This window comes from Pituophis catenifer, unplaced genomic scaffold (assembly GCF_029215685.1).
Source record: "Pituophis catenifer annectens isolate HBS135680 unplaced genomic scaffold, rPitCat1.0.hap2 SCAF_1, whole genome shotgun sequence".
NCBI lineage: Eukaryota > Metazoa > Chordata > Lepidosauria > Squamata > Colubridae > Pituophis > Pituophis catenifer.
The window spans coordinates 289,399,799-289,415,440 of NW_027256881.1; the positions used below are offsets into that span (position 1 = coordinate 289,399,799).

Here is a 15,642-nt window from a genome sequence, read left to right on the forward strand (position 1 = left end):
ATTCACTGGGTTTAATTCTAAGTTATGGGTTCAATTCTAAGTTATATATATCTAGTTGCTTGCTCTCTGGGTTTTTGTTGTTTCATTTCAGCATATAAGTGTCCCTATGACAAACTCATAATTTATTTTTTGATGTACAGAAATTTCTTCATAAATTAAACATTAGGTCTGTCAATGCTTTCATTACGGTTTAGGCATTATCCATTGGGTACCTATTTACAATTACAAAGCCATATTATTTGGTATTAATCTCTGTTTTAAGAGTATTTCAAATGCATAATATATTTTTATAAACCCCAAAGCTTTGAAACAGTAGTTTGAAAAGAAAAATAGAACAATACATTTTTAGCTTTACCAAGTTATTAAGAGTCTATTCAGCACATGTAAAATGTGCTTTTATTTAGTGCATATAATTTTTTTATTGAAAATAACCCACAGCAAATAAATTGTCATACTTTATATCTCAGAAGAAATAATAATAATAATAATAATAATAATAATAATAATAATAATAATAATAATAATAATAATAATAATAATTTTATTTATATACCGCCCTCCTCCCGAAGGACTCGGGGCGGTGTACAGCCAAAATTAAAACATATACAATATCATAGTTAAAATTAATTAAAATCATTAAATAGTTTTGGCTGAATTTTAAAACCCAAAGTTAAAACCCAATTTAAAATCATTCAATTAGACAGCCCCGCCTTTAGAGTTTCTTGGAATTCCCTGGAATTCATAATTTACAGCTTTTATTGTTATTTCTTTAGCTATTGCCATAAGTAATAAAACATTTGTACAAAAATTAAAGGTTACTAAGTTGTCTACTAAAATTTTTCTACTGTGAACAGTTTCTCCATTAACTATACTTTCTTTTAGCTTCCATCTATTTGGAATCCATTGCTTTTTAAGAAGGATTTTGACAAATTATGGTAGGTTTTAATATTGGCTGCAAGAAATATTATAAATTGCAAAACTCTACAGAATAAGTGACATTTTTATTACTAGGAACCTGAATCAATACTCAGGGGGAATAAAGCAGCAAGATAATTTTAGCTCAGAATCCACATTTTAGAATGAAAAAAAATGGATTTCTTTATATTTAATTTTAGTTCCATTTTTTCACTGTGCTGAGTTTTAGTACTATGGCTTACAGATCCTTTACATTTTCAGCTTTCAAGTAGTGTTATCAGTACAGTGTAAATTATTGACAATTCTTCCCACAATTTCAAAACCATATTTATCTTTTTCTAATCTAACTTCCCTTAATATATATTCTGTGTATAAATTGAATAAATAAAGGGAGAGTATATAGTCTTTTTGCACTTTTTTGCCAATGTAGAGCCAGTCTGCGCAAGGATATTCCATGCACGTTCTATAAGACCCTTGTTTTTGATGTTGCAATGTAGACTTCCAATCAGTTGGCTACTATGTCATTCTCCAAAATTGCTGGTATAAATTGATTGGAATCTTGACTGATTTTTCTTCTCTTGCTTGCCATACATAAGTGGGTATTCCATCAGTTCCTATAGTTTTCTAAGTTGGCAATGGAGTGATGATGTAACTTCATTTTCTACTACTAGAGGTTCTTATAAGTAAGGAATATCTTCTAAGGTATCTAGATATTGACATCTCTACTGCATATTGTTGCAGTATACTCCTTGCATCTTTCTTTGAGTTGGTTACTCTCCATCAGTTGGCATCATTTAATAGTCTAGTTCAAGGTTGGAACTTCCTTCTGAGTTCAGAGATCTTTTGAAATACTTTTCTTGTTTTTCCATGATTGCTTCCATCCTCAATGTGATTTTAACTGCTCTTATACATCACTTTTAACAGCTCTCTGACACTTTGATACATTGCTTTCTGAGAATTTTGTCTTTCTTGGCTTTGGCCAAGACGTGTCGCAGTGGTTAGAGTGCAGTACTGCAGGCTACTTCAGCTGACTGCTATCTGCAGTTCAGCAGATCGAATCTCACCAGCTCAAGGTTGACTCAGCCTTCCATCCTTCCGACGTGGGTAAAATGAGGATCCAGATTGTTGGGGGCAATATGCTGACTCTGTAAACCGCTTAGAGAGGGCTGTAAAAGCACTATGAAGTGGTATATAAATTCTTCTATAAATTCTTTGCAATTTGCACACTTCGTTCTGACATTAGTTTGCGTTCTTTTCTATTTTTGGTAGCCTATTTTCACATTCATTTTTAATGTCTTGGTCATCTTAATGAATCCTCTGGTTGTCTAGCATTGAGGCTTAGGACTTCGAAGTAATTCCTGATGTTCTCCTCAAAAATGGTGGGTATTATGTTCAAGATCATATTGTGGAAACTGGTTTTCTTTTTCTTCTTTAGCTTAACTTGGAGTTTGTACCTCAGCAGTTTGTGGCCTGTACCACAATCAGCAACTTGCCGTCTGTTTGATGCTACAATTATGCTCCATCTCCTTTTAGCAATAATATAGTCAATAGAGATGGATGGCATACAAGTAAAATAAATAAATAAATTTTATTCTATCGAGAGACTTCATTTTAGATATTTCCTCTAGTGAGGAAATCACTAGAGTGGTAAAAACTGATAAACTGGTCTTCTGCTCCATATTGTTTTCTTAAAATCCAACTACATTTTCTTCTTTCACATTCTGAATTTGGAACTATGACATTCCACTCACCAATACAAACAATACCATATTGCTTGCACGTGCTGTTGATTTTGAATTGAACTTGATCATAGAAGTCATCAACCTCTTCTTCTGCACTGGTGTTTGGGGCATAAACTTGAATGATTGTCATATTAAAGGGTTGTCCACAAAGTCTAATCAATATTATTTAGTCATTGATAGCATTGTAGCCAGGTATTCTTCTTCCTATATGCTTAATTATAGAAGTAACCTCATTTCTTGTTTTTTCATGTCCTGAGTAATAAACATAGTGATCTCCTGACTGAAAGTGTCCAATCCAGTCCATTTCAATTTGCTGATGCCAATTTGTAGTTGTTTCATTTCATCTTTCAATGTGTTGCGCTTTCATGCTTCTTACTTTCCATGTTCCTACTGTAATTTTATATTTGTAACTTTAAATTTTCTTTTCCTGGCAGCATCAGCATTGATGATTTTAATCTAGCCACATCATAAACACCATTAGTAATCTGAAAGTTCCTGAGCTCATCCTCAGCATCATGTTGAGTGCCATCCAACCTGAGGATCTGACCTGCCTTCCCATCATCTAACAGTATATCATCAATCATGTTATATTTTTTATCCATAGGGTTTTCTTGATACAAATATAGGAATGGTTACCATTGCCTTTTCCTGTACAGTATGAATTCATCTCTTTGTCACTGTCACTAAAGTGATAACATATTTCTAGCATGAGGACCCAGATTGTGAGGGGCAATATGCTGACACTGTAAACCACTTAAAGAGGGCTCTAAAGCAGTATATAAGACTAAGTGCTATTGCTATTGCTATCTTTCTGTATTCCTGCTGCTCAGTATAGGTGCCTGCGTCATTTAGCTGGAAAGCTGGAATGACCGTAATATCTTGGGTGGTAGGAATATATACTCTTGGCTCCTGATGATTTTTGCTCAGTAGGAACACCTCCTACTGCCATGATGAAGTAGCAGAGCAGGACTGGGGGTGGGGGCACTGTGTTCATATGCAAAATTTAAGCAGAATTCTGATAAAACAGAAATACTGTAATGGGAGGTTTCTGTCAGTTCAGTCAATCTGGGAATGATTAGATAAAAAAGCCCAATGTATATGGGGTATATGCATGGTGCATGCACACTAATTAATTCAATTTTGATAGACATTGTGTAATATATTATATGTGGAATTACTTTTACAGATATAGACCTGGATGATTACATAATGCTGTACATCCATAACTGAAAATGACTATGGGAACGTATCTCACAAGCTTTGAAGCACATTCAGTGCCTGTATAATTATAACCTGTATAATATAATGTCTATAATTTTCCTGTCGTACACGGCAGCAAATTATAAATCTGATTTGTCAGAATTAGAAAACAGGTTGAATCTTTTTATATCCTTAGAACTAATACGCACATTAGATGAGAGTCTAATGTGATATGCCATATTTTCTTTCTGAAAGGCCTTAAACTATAGTATGGTAAAAGATCTAACAAACAGGCACGAAGGAAGGAGGGAAAAAGTCATTGTAGTTTTAAAATATGAGGGGACATGTGTTTAATGTTGAATATAGAAACTATTCTGAATCCAGTAACACTTTACAAATGATCAATCTTTCAAAAAATAGGACAATCATTATAGAAATTCTTCACAATTTTACTTTTGTATTTCATCATTTAAGTTTTAACGAAACTTCCACCTACTGTATATATAGGAAACTGAGATTTATATTGATTATACAACTTTGCGTTTGCTGATGCAGGAAGCCTTCAGGAGATTTTTCTGATAAATGGTAGCTTACAGAGTTCTATTTTGAGTCTTATCAGACATAGATTGATCTATTCCAAAGTATTCCCAAATAATAACGAACATTCAAGAAGAATGACGGTGAAGGTTTGTTCTCCAAGGTTGTGGGTTGGTTTCTGAACATTTCGTTACCAGGCTAGGTAACATGTTCGGAAACCAACCCACAAGCTCAGAGAAGAACCTTCATCCTCATCCTACCCGAGCTACAGATATTTGCCACTATTGCAATTCAAGAAGAATGTCAGATTCAAATCTAATGTAAGCTGTTGATTCTAAATCACTAGTCCAAGAACTCTTGAAGCTACATTTCAAATGGATATAGCTAAAATACTGAAAGAATAACTCTCACCCCACTCACCACTTACCTGCCTCTTATCAAATCACTTTCTGTGAACAGGCTTCAACATGACAACCTTCTAAATTGCTACAAATCCCTGACTAGGATCCAAAAATAACCTTTAATAAAAGCACAAGCCTTTTCCACATATTCTGTGACTCTTTCATTACATTACTCTGGATTCAACACAACAATAATTACCATACTTTTTGGACTATAAGAAAGACCTAGCTTTTGGGGAAGAAAACAAGAAAAAAAATCTGCCTCTGCTTCCCAGCAATTTGCCTCCTTGCAGTAAACAGCCTGATCAGCTTCAGCACAGCCTGAGTTAGCACCAACAGCTGATAGGCAGTTGGATCGGCCTCCCGGAATACCGCCGATCAGCTGTTCCAGGCTGCAGGGATCGCTGACACCCATCACCATCACCACCAATCACTGCTGCCACCTATCGCCTCCTTCGCGCGCTCCATTTTCGGTCCATTCCAGGCAGCGGTGATCGCCATTGCCTATCGCTGCTGTCTGGAATGGGCTGAAAACAGGGTGCATGGAGGCTGAAAATGGGGGACGTGGAGGCGGCAATAGGCGGTGGCGATAGGCAGCGACAGAGGGGCAATCCCCGCATCCTAGAACAACTGATTGGTGGTATTCTGGGGGGCCAGTCCAACCACCAATCAACTGCTTGTGTTAAATTAGGCTGTGCTGAAGCTGACCAGGCTGTTTGCTGCAAGGAGACAAATTGCTGGGAGGCAGAAGCTGAAGGGTGGGGGCTGGCGGGTGGGTTTTTGGGTGGGGCTTTGGCAACAATTGCTCTATAAGATGCACAGACATCTTGTGGGGAGGGAAGTGTGTCTTATAGACCAAAAAATACAGTAATAACTTAGGTATTTGCACATCACAAAGTAAATTTCAGAATAAATGAACTATTTGCTGAATTATATGAGAGTTATGCTCTCGTATACTGGATGATAACGGAGTAAAAGATATCAATCCTCAATCCACAAAAATGTTTCCTTCAGGTTTGCAGAATCTCATGAACGTAGTTTTGTATTTCCTATAGAATAAAATACAGGAACTATAGAATATGCACTTTGAAATCAAATATTCATTGACTGTTCAAACCTGCAGGAGAAGCATCAGTTAAAGTTCCAACTAATATGAAGCAGGGCTATGTGGTCAATAAAGTGGGAAAGACATAGAGAGAGAGAGAGAGAGAGAGAGAGAGGCAGAGAGAGAGAGAGAAAGAGAAAGAGAGAGAGAGACACACACAAAGAGACAGACAGACGGACAGACAGACAGACAGACAGACAGAAAAAGTAGATGCCAGAGAATTTATCTATTATAAGTGAAGAACCCTTATTGAAGAAGTCAATTAAGGGAAGCTTTTGAAAACAACTAAAATGACATATTGAAAAGAACAATAGGAAACCAATTTGTCAACTTAAAAAAGCCAATGCATAGTAAATACTTGAAGGACATAAAAAGAAAAGCTGATAAAAGCTTCACATGAAGCTGATTAAGATCAGAAATATTAAAGAAAGAAACTGAAGTCTCCAATTTAACGACTCAAGAACCAGCTTTGCCAACTGTATGAAAGTAGACAGTCATTATGTAATAAACAACAATAAATGTCACCTTTGTAGTGAAAAGGATTTAATATTTATTAAACACATTTATATGGCTGCAGAACTGACACAGGATGAGTACCATGGACCATTAAAAAAATCAAGTAATCAATCCTGGGACAAATAAAAACAAACCTGCTCTTTAAGAGAAATGCAAGAGTTTTGGATGTAACTTTATACCTGAGGACACCTGCATTAACAATTCCAACTTGCTGGAATAAGGTAGAAGTTCCCACTATCTAGTCTTTCACAGCTTGTAGGTCCTATATTAAAGACTTCCAGTAGATCTTCTATTTGGCTTGGGATGATGATATATAATTGGGTATCATCAACATACTGATGATATTTCAGCCCAATGTGATGGCATCTCTCCTAGCAGCTTCATAAAGGTGTTAAAGAGGAGCCCTCAGGCACATCACAATGAAATGCTCAAAGATTTATTGTCTACTATCCTATCAACACTGAATGGAACTGCTTGCTTAAGAAGGAGCAAAAACACTCCAAAAAGGAAACTCAATCATCACAGGTGATTAAAAAAAGGATATTACTGTTGATAGAACTGAAGAGACTTAACAAGACCACCTCCAACCACAGAGCATGCAGAAAAGTGATCAACGAAGTTTCTAACCCATGGTCAAGTGTGAATCCCAATTGGATGGAATCTAAATAATTTCACTTCATCCAATGTCCTTTGTAACTGCAGCCCCACCACCATTGTTATTAACTTAAAAAACAACACAAAATAAAACAAAGCAGAATGTTAAAGGCAGGATTGCTTAATACAGCTGAGTCAAGTACTGACTTCTTAAAATTCCAATCATCCTTAAACCATTATTACAAAGTACAGGTATGTATAATAATCTCAGAAATATTGGTAAGGACATAAGCTACAGAAAACAAGATAATTGGTAGAAATATTGGTATAAAAACTATTGGAGAAATTAGATCAAACTATTCTTGTCTATAAAAGGGAAGGAGATTTGAGAGAAATTATAATCTCAGGTAACTGGGATTGGCAGATTTTCAATAAATCAATATAGCAGATTTTCAATAAATCTAAGTTTTTTACTTTATGGATAGTATTTCATGTCTTCTCATTTAAAGATTAATAGATATCAGGACAGAGGCTGAATAAGCCAAGTCCTAGGTCCAGTTTCTTTACATCTAAAACTTGAACTATACAAAACGTAAACAGTATAGATCATGAATTAACAAATGGAATGATTGAAAGAAAAACAACACCAGATATATTTTGTGATTGTGAAGGTAAAATAAAACAAGGATATAATAACATTGAATGGAAATGGTCTGGTCTTCAGGAGTGTAATTGTGGAAAACATACATGTAGATTTAATTATGAATAACTAAACTATATGTCAGAAGTTATTAATCTATGTCACTTAGGTTGTTCTTGATGTGTGTAAAAATAGGAATCCATAGGCTGGTTAAAGTTACATGTTATGCTTCAGTGAATGGTGATAATGGAAGAAACAGGCCTGAGTATGAGGGAAAATTGAAAAGGAAGGAAGGAAGGAAGGAAGGAAGGAAGGAAGGAAGGAAGGAAGGAAATATGGGGATTTATTTATACTACAGATAATCCTCTTAGCAATCACAATTCTGACAGGCAACTCAGTCATTAAACAAAATATTTACCAAATGAAAACTTTGCTTTCTTCCATGTCAAGGAGTGTGGCCAAGTTCCTTCAATTATTAAATGTATTAAATATAAAGAATTATTTATAGGTATTTGCTTCATACTTACCTGAACTAGCTTATAAAAACAGCTGGACTTTAAGATGACTAACTCAGCAGTGTCCCAAAACTGAAACTCGAACTTCATTTTCTTTAGATTATGTGCTCAAGTCAGTTCTGACTCTTAGCAGTCACATAATAGACCTTCTCCAGGATGATCAACCCCATATCCAGCCCTTCAGGTCTTTCAAGTCTACTCATGGCTGTTGTAATCAAGTCCATCCACCTTCCTGCCCAATATCCACCTTTCTGTTCAATTTTTCCAGTTTTCTCAGCTTCATAGACTTCTCCAAAGAGCTAGTTCTTTGGAAAACGTGTCCAAAAGTTATATTGAAAGCCTTTGTGCCTTGACTGAGAACTCTGGATTCAATTGTCCTAGGAACCATCTGTTTGTTTTCTTAATTATTGATGATTCATGAATTTTCTATTCATTCATGTCCTTTTTTTTCCAAAGTCCAACTTTCACTTCCCTAGAGTGTCCCAAGAAAAACCATTCCCTACATGATCCTGATCTTTATAGATGTAGATTTCCTTTCCTCTAACAAGCATGACAAATGGGAAGTAGAAAATTACATTTCACAGTAAGAACAAATTAAGAATAGGCATACTTAAACAGTGAATGAATATCCTGCTGCCAATCAGCTGTGAGAGTGGATGATGATGACATAAAATGTTTTGGCAAGTTCTACAGGTTTTGATTGACATGCCTCCAAGCAGCAGCCAGTCTCTTTCTCCTGTTCTTAAGTCCACCTCTATTGAACTAGATACTGCTCACAGCATGAATAGAATACTGCTAGTTTTTCATTACTCATGTTATGACTGAAACCAATTAATAGGTGAGAAACAGCTACGTTTTTACATTAAAAGAGCTATTCCACTGACTTGATAACTAAAAATTATATATACATAATTGTGGGCACTGTCCTATTTCAGGATGGCAAAACAAAAACTAAAGATTTTTTTTCACTGTGTAGTGGAGATTTCTAAAGCAGGAATCCCACTTTCAAACTCTTATGTCCAAAATAATTTATAAAAATCTTTACAAGTCAAATGCTCAACTGCAGAATATGAACTTGTAACTCAAAAAGTAAAGTTTTAGTCTCCTCTGGTTTTCCAAATTTCTTTCCTAGAAGTGATAGAATTACACAATTGCAGATCCACAGCTTTCCAATCTTTTTCCAGAATCAGCCATGATCAAATGGCTTAGTAACTTTTCTCCCTCCTCGTATACTTTTTTCACCTTAATCATAAAATCTCTCCCTTTGATCCCACTACTGTTTACTTTCCATTAGAAAAACTACAACTAAAATATTGGAAAGTCACCAAAACTGGCTAGGACAAGCAATCCTCTTTCAGCCTAATTCAGCAATTCTACCGAACTGGACCATTGCAACTTGTCTTTGGAGACAACCTAGAAGCTGCAGCTGATACAAAATATGGCGACAAGATCGTCGACAAGACAGCCCTGTAAAATAAAGAATCACACCTAATATTAAAGCTGGCATTAGTTTGCCACTAGGCTTCTAAGACCAAGTGCTGGCTATTATTTTTAATGCCCTAAACAGAACAGCACCAGGATACATCAGGCAATGCCTTGGCAGAATTGAATTGGCATGTCTAGTCTGATCATTGAGAGAGCACATCTGCTGAAAATCCCCTCCAATCTTTAAGGTCCCAGAGCATGAATGAAATGGCAGGTCTTTCGTACAACAGCCCGCTCTTTCCAGAAGAAAATACAAGCTCACACTTTGTTGCAATTCCAGAAACACATAGAAATAGTTTTATTTAAAAGCACTTTCAGTCCTAGCTAACAGTGGCTATCACTGGCTATCTATCTTGGTTTTTGTTGGGCTTTTATATTTGCTGTTTTTGTTTCTATGTTCTATGTCTTTGTTTCTATATTTGCTCTTTTGTTTCTTTTGTTTCTTATTCTGACTGCCTTATTTGTTACTATGTCTTTGAGTTTCTATTTGTTGATGCTGTATACCATTCAGAGTACTTCGTAACTGGGAAGGATTATAAGCACTATAAAATAAAGTAAAACAATTTGTGGAACTGATTGCACCACTATATTTTTGTGGAAAACACACACATTAAATACAGAGACTTTTGGCAAGTTGTTCTTTTTTAGGGTTAATCTCCTGTCTTAGAACCGGGTGCATAATCTATAAATTTATACAATTTGAAAGAATCATCATACTATGATTATTTTTACATTTAAGGTAAATGTAAATTTTTCTTCAAGTGCGTCTACAATGCAGTTTATAAAAATGAAGTGTCATTTTAAAAAAGATCATAACAGAGGCTGGGTGAGAAATACTGTATGTCAAGGGCCAGAGTTCTCGGAGCAGAGCAGATTTCATCAAAGAATCATAGATCTGGAAATGACCTTACTTTTATTTAAACTCTGCAATCAGTATAAGATTTACCAGAATATATCTAACAAATGACCATGTGGTTTCTGTTTGAAGATCCTCAGCAAAAAAAAAAAAAAATCTCACTACCACTCTGTCCAGAAGTCAATTCCACTGGCTGATAATTCATACAACCAAGAAGTTCCTTTAGATGTCTAATCTGACCCTTCCTGTAGTTATAACCCACTGATTCTGGTCATGCCCTCCAAGACAATAGAAAATCATTTCTATATGACTGCCCTTTATATAGCTGAAGACTGTTATCACATTTTGTAGGTTAGATATATCCACCAGATCCTTTAACTGGTTCTCACCCGCTTTGTTTCCAGACTCCCCACCACACCTTGGGGAGTGACTTCTCTAATTCTCCTTTTTGAATGGTGGCATCTAGAAATGAACACAATATTACAAATAGGGCTTGACCTGAAGACAGAGTAAAGTGGAACAATTAATGCATATCAATACTGGCTCTTGTTTAATATATGGGCAACAAGAATTCCAAAGTCCCTTTCACATATACATCTGCCAGGGAGGTCGTCTCCATCCTTTAACTCCATCCTATACTTATATTCTTTTTTGCCTGATGTAAAACATTACATTTCTTCTTGTTAAATTATATCCCTGTTAATTTCAGTCCATTGCTGAAACTTGTCTAGATTTTTCCATGTCTTGCTTATATAATCTGCAAATGTGTTAAATATTTCCTCCACACTCTCATCGAAATCGTTGCTAAAAATGACTCCAACTTGATATGTCCCATCATGCTGAAATGAAACCATTAACAAGTATTATTTGGGAATAGTCATTCAGCCAACTGTACCTTCATCTAGCATCCAGCAAGCATTTTTTTTATTTTGCTAAGGGTGATATCATGAGAGACTTTCTCAAAGACTTTTCTGAGATGCAGTTACACTGTATACGTCATTCCCTTGATAGATTAAATAAATCTGAAGAAGATAAAGTTGGTTCTGCATGATTTGTCTGCAGATCACTCATATTGGCTCTTTTTAATTGAAGCAACCATCTCCGTGAGTTTCCAAAAGTGCTGAAAAATAATATGAGGACTTGCCTGGTACATCAGTGTCAAGCTGACAGGTATATAAATAAATAAGATAACTTTGATTTTGTTTTGCTTTGGGAGCCAAGCTCCTCCAAAAGAAAACTTTCAGCTGCCCCAAGCTTTTGAAAGATGAAATACAAATTGATTAGGTAAAAGCAATGAGGCTTAAACTACCAATTTGACAAGCAAAGTAAGCACTGATGCAATGGAATGAAGTGATATTCATCAGAGCAGCAAATACATGAAAAGCTATTAACTGCCTAAATGTATGCTTAGATATAAATTTTACAACTTTCAATGTTACTGGTATAGAAAAGTAGAAGAGAATCTTTTACCATTATAGTTTTACAGGTTGCAATACAACTGCAATACATATATATTTCAACAACAGCAAAAGGGGCAGAGGAGAAAATTCCATCTTTAAGGTAGGAAAAAATCCTTGATATGACAATTCAGTAAACTTCACAGCTTAGAAATATATGGAAAAATCTCTACAGAATAAGATGCCTGCACTCTTTTTGAATTGGGATAAGCAATATTCTTTCTTTGCTTTTTCCAAAAGTGATAATTTCATCTATTGTCATCTATTCTTAACTTGCAAAGAGAAAAGGCCAGTTATCAACAAGAAACAAGACCATGTAGAAACCATGCACAATACATACACACTAAAGCTCAACAAGCCAACAAAACCAATGCAACAGAGTACTCTATGTATTTAAATATACTCTGGAATATACTGTAATTGTCTGGTTGCTTAAAGGTTGTGCACTAACACACACACAAACAACAATACTATGTTGGAATTTACCATTTATAATTTGGAAATCTCAACAGCACACTGCATTGAGTCCTTTGCATTTGCCTAGTATACAATCTACAAACTCAATTCCTTTTGACGCGTTTGCAGTGCCCTGTGGTTCACATGATCACAATTTACAAAACAATTTTTACTAGAAACTGGTCCTTACTTCCAGTTTCCAGAAAAACATGTGCCATAGCAAACAATGGGTTCGCTTAATGGCATTTGTTTAACAACTGCCACAAAAGAGATGCCTGTCCAGTTACATGATGACCCGCTTTATTACCATCATGACTTATGACCAAAATTTTGGGTTCAATTATGGTCGTAGGTTGAGAAATACCTGTGCCATCTATACATGCAGATAAGATGAACTCAATTTTTTTGTCTATTTGGGCACCCAAAATTCTTGGTTGATCTAAAAGTATGTATGATAATGTCTCCTTTAAGAACATAGGAAATATACATACAGAAATTTCTTAATGCAATACCAAAAATCCAGGTCCATTCTTTCACTAGCAATGACATTTGGCCTTATATATCGTCTCATAGTGCTTTATAGCATATTGCCCCCCAACAATCTGGATCCTCATTTTACCAACCTTGGAAGGATGGAAGGCTGAGTCCTTGAACTTCAGACTGTGGGCAGAGTTTGCTTGCAATACTACACTTTAACCACTGAGGTCCCAGGGCTTTTCAGGCCACATTAATGCCTGAAAGAATAGATCTTGTGAAGAATATGGTCAAATATTGAGAAATATTTGAAAGTCTATATAAATATATTACTGACTCCATCACATGACTTAACTCTGTCCATACATTCCCTTTATAATTTAAATATAGGAATACTGAAAGTTTATGCTCTGATTTTTCATCTAATTGTCTAATTAAAATTCATGATGCCACATTATTTTTATCCACAGACAACATCAATCAACTTTTACAAACAAACCGAAAGGATAGCTGGATTTCAAAATGATTTAGCATACCTGACAAGCAAATGTAGGTTAAGTATTCACCCTGACCCCCAGTTGCCAGGAAAGGAATCTTTTTCTTCGTTCTCCTTTTTACTTGGACTGCACCCAGCATCCTTTCATCATGTGGTGCAAAAATCTCTTTATTGATAGCAGATTTGGCACTCATTATAAATCAGACACAGATGGAAGATGTTCCTAAAATGAATTTGTACAGCAAGTATTACATTTTTGAAGAAATATTTATATAACAAACTGGCTTTCTGCCCCTCCCCTCTAATAAAAGTACATACTTGCATACACACATACAACTAAAATAGCAAATAACTTATTCAAATCTAGAATAATCTGCCATTTTGAACAACAGAAAGAACTCAGTCAGCTTGGACAACTTGGGTCTGGATGGTTATTATCTTCAATACGAAAGGATAAAACTGAGGGCTAATATTGAAGGGAAGGGACTTTTTGGCTTTTTTAAAAATAAACAATTTACAATCAAAGATGAAGCAATAAGGGTTTTCAATACAATGATATAAGAAATTAGCAAATTAGAGGGCCAGATATTAGCGATAAATGTTAAATATTCACACATGGCATAAAAAAACCCAGAGTATCTAAACATGAGGTGAATTCAGATGCAATACCTTTGAACAATCGTAACTGAGCAACTTTCATAGAAATCTCAGTAGGCTGATCCACTAATAAAAAGCATCACATTTCATTTCAGGCTACTCTGTGTATTTGGTAAAGGTATTAATTAAAAGCACAAAGGGCAAAATATGTCTACAAGGAAGAATAGAAAAAGAGGCAGACCTGTCTTGATAGCCATATCCATGCATGGATAGTGGTGCTCCAAATATAGCATGCTGCTCAACCTCCCTTCCAAAATGTTTGAAGGTAAAGCACTTCAAGATTATCAGTGGAGAATGGTGGAAAACCAGAAAGAGTTCCTGCAGAAGCTTTCATAACAATGATTTCATACCTTAGATCTGTCTTTCTGCAGATCCAGCTCAAGGACTCTTTTGATCTCTACCCTTTTTTTTTTTCCTGATCCAATCATTAGCAGAAATTGACTGAAAGGAAGACAATCCAAGAGCCTGATGAGACCCAGTGTCATGGCCCGGGATGCAAATTTTCCCCCCTCCCCCCAAAAAACCCTGTTCCAACTAACCCAGTGGAATGTCAGCCTCAGGAGATATCAAGTCAGGAATCACTTGAGACTGATTTAACATAGGCACCATCAGGACAGCTGGAGCAGTCAGATGATGTCAGACCTCCAAATCCTTGTAGCCAGTGAATAGATCAAAGATATTCAATGAAGCTCCTTGCCAAGTAAAGGAGTAGCTCTCTTGATTAAAGACAGCTGGCTGCAGCTTGGTTTAAAAGGCAGCCTGGAGCCATGCTTCTTCATTGGAAGCAACTGTCTGATTTCCTGCTTTGGGGTGTGGCATTCCTGTGAACAGTGCTTGGAGAACTCTGGTCTTTGACTGGCTGACAAACCTGACTCTGAACTTTGGACTGGAGTTTGATTACTCTTCTGCCTGTCCTGTTCAAAGTGAAACCACTCAAGCCAGCTTTCTTTCCAAGAGACTTTTGTTGGTTTACATTTCTTTTCTTCTCTGCTATGTGTTCCTGTTCCTTTCATGTTGAGCTGAATACATGAAAGGAACTCTAAAAACGGGGATTTTGTTATTTGGTATTAATTTGTCAGAACAATTTGTACACTTTGAAATACTACTGGTTTCGTGAAACTACACTTTGATTTTCTATTGTAATGCAATGACAAATCTGGGACCTAGCACAAGCCATAAATATTGATTTTTAATGATGCATTAATCTACGTGACTTAGGAAATATGGACATTAAACTAAAAGCATTCATGATGAAAGAGTGCTAACTTTCCTAATGCTTTCAAAATGTTAAACCAAAAAGACTAATTGGTCATTATGACTCAATAAGGTTATACGTGCCAATCTGTTTACCACTCACCTCATAGTGTTGTTGTTGTAGGGAAAACTGAAGGAAGGATTATTAGGTATATTTTCTATCTTGAATTATTTACAAAATTATTTATAAAAAATAAGGGATAAAATAAACTAATGAACAAGTATTCAACATTCAAAGGTTCTTTGCACTACTCTTGTCCATATACAGGTAGATCACCTGTGAGGAGAATTTCTAGGGCTGGCTTGAACTGGAATTAGCAACTCCTGACAGGAAGAGGAGGT

At 35.8% G+C, this 15,642-nt stretch overlaps 1 protein-coding gene across 1 annotated transcript in view; it reads right to left on the minus strand.

Annotated features, from left to right (window-relative positions):
- STXBP6 (syntaxin binding protein 6) overlaps positions 1-15,642 on the minus strand; it is a 102,046-nt gene that overhangs the window by 59,376 nt on the left and 27,028 nt on the right. Inside the window, exon 2 of the mRNA XM_070931355.1 lies at positions 13,430-13,612. Coding sequence (XP_070787456.1) covers positions 13,430-13,583 — 154 coding nt within the window. The 5' untranslated portion in view covers positions 13,584-13,612. The remainder of the gene's footprint in view (positions 1-13,429; positions 13,613-15,642) is intronic.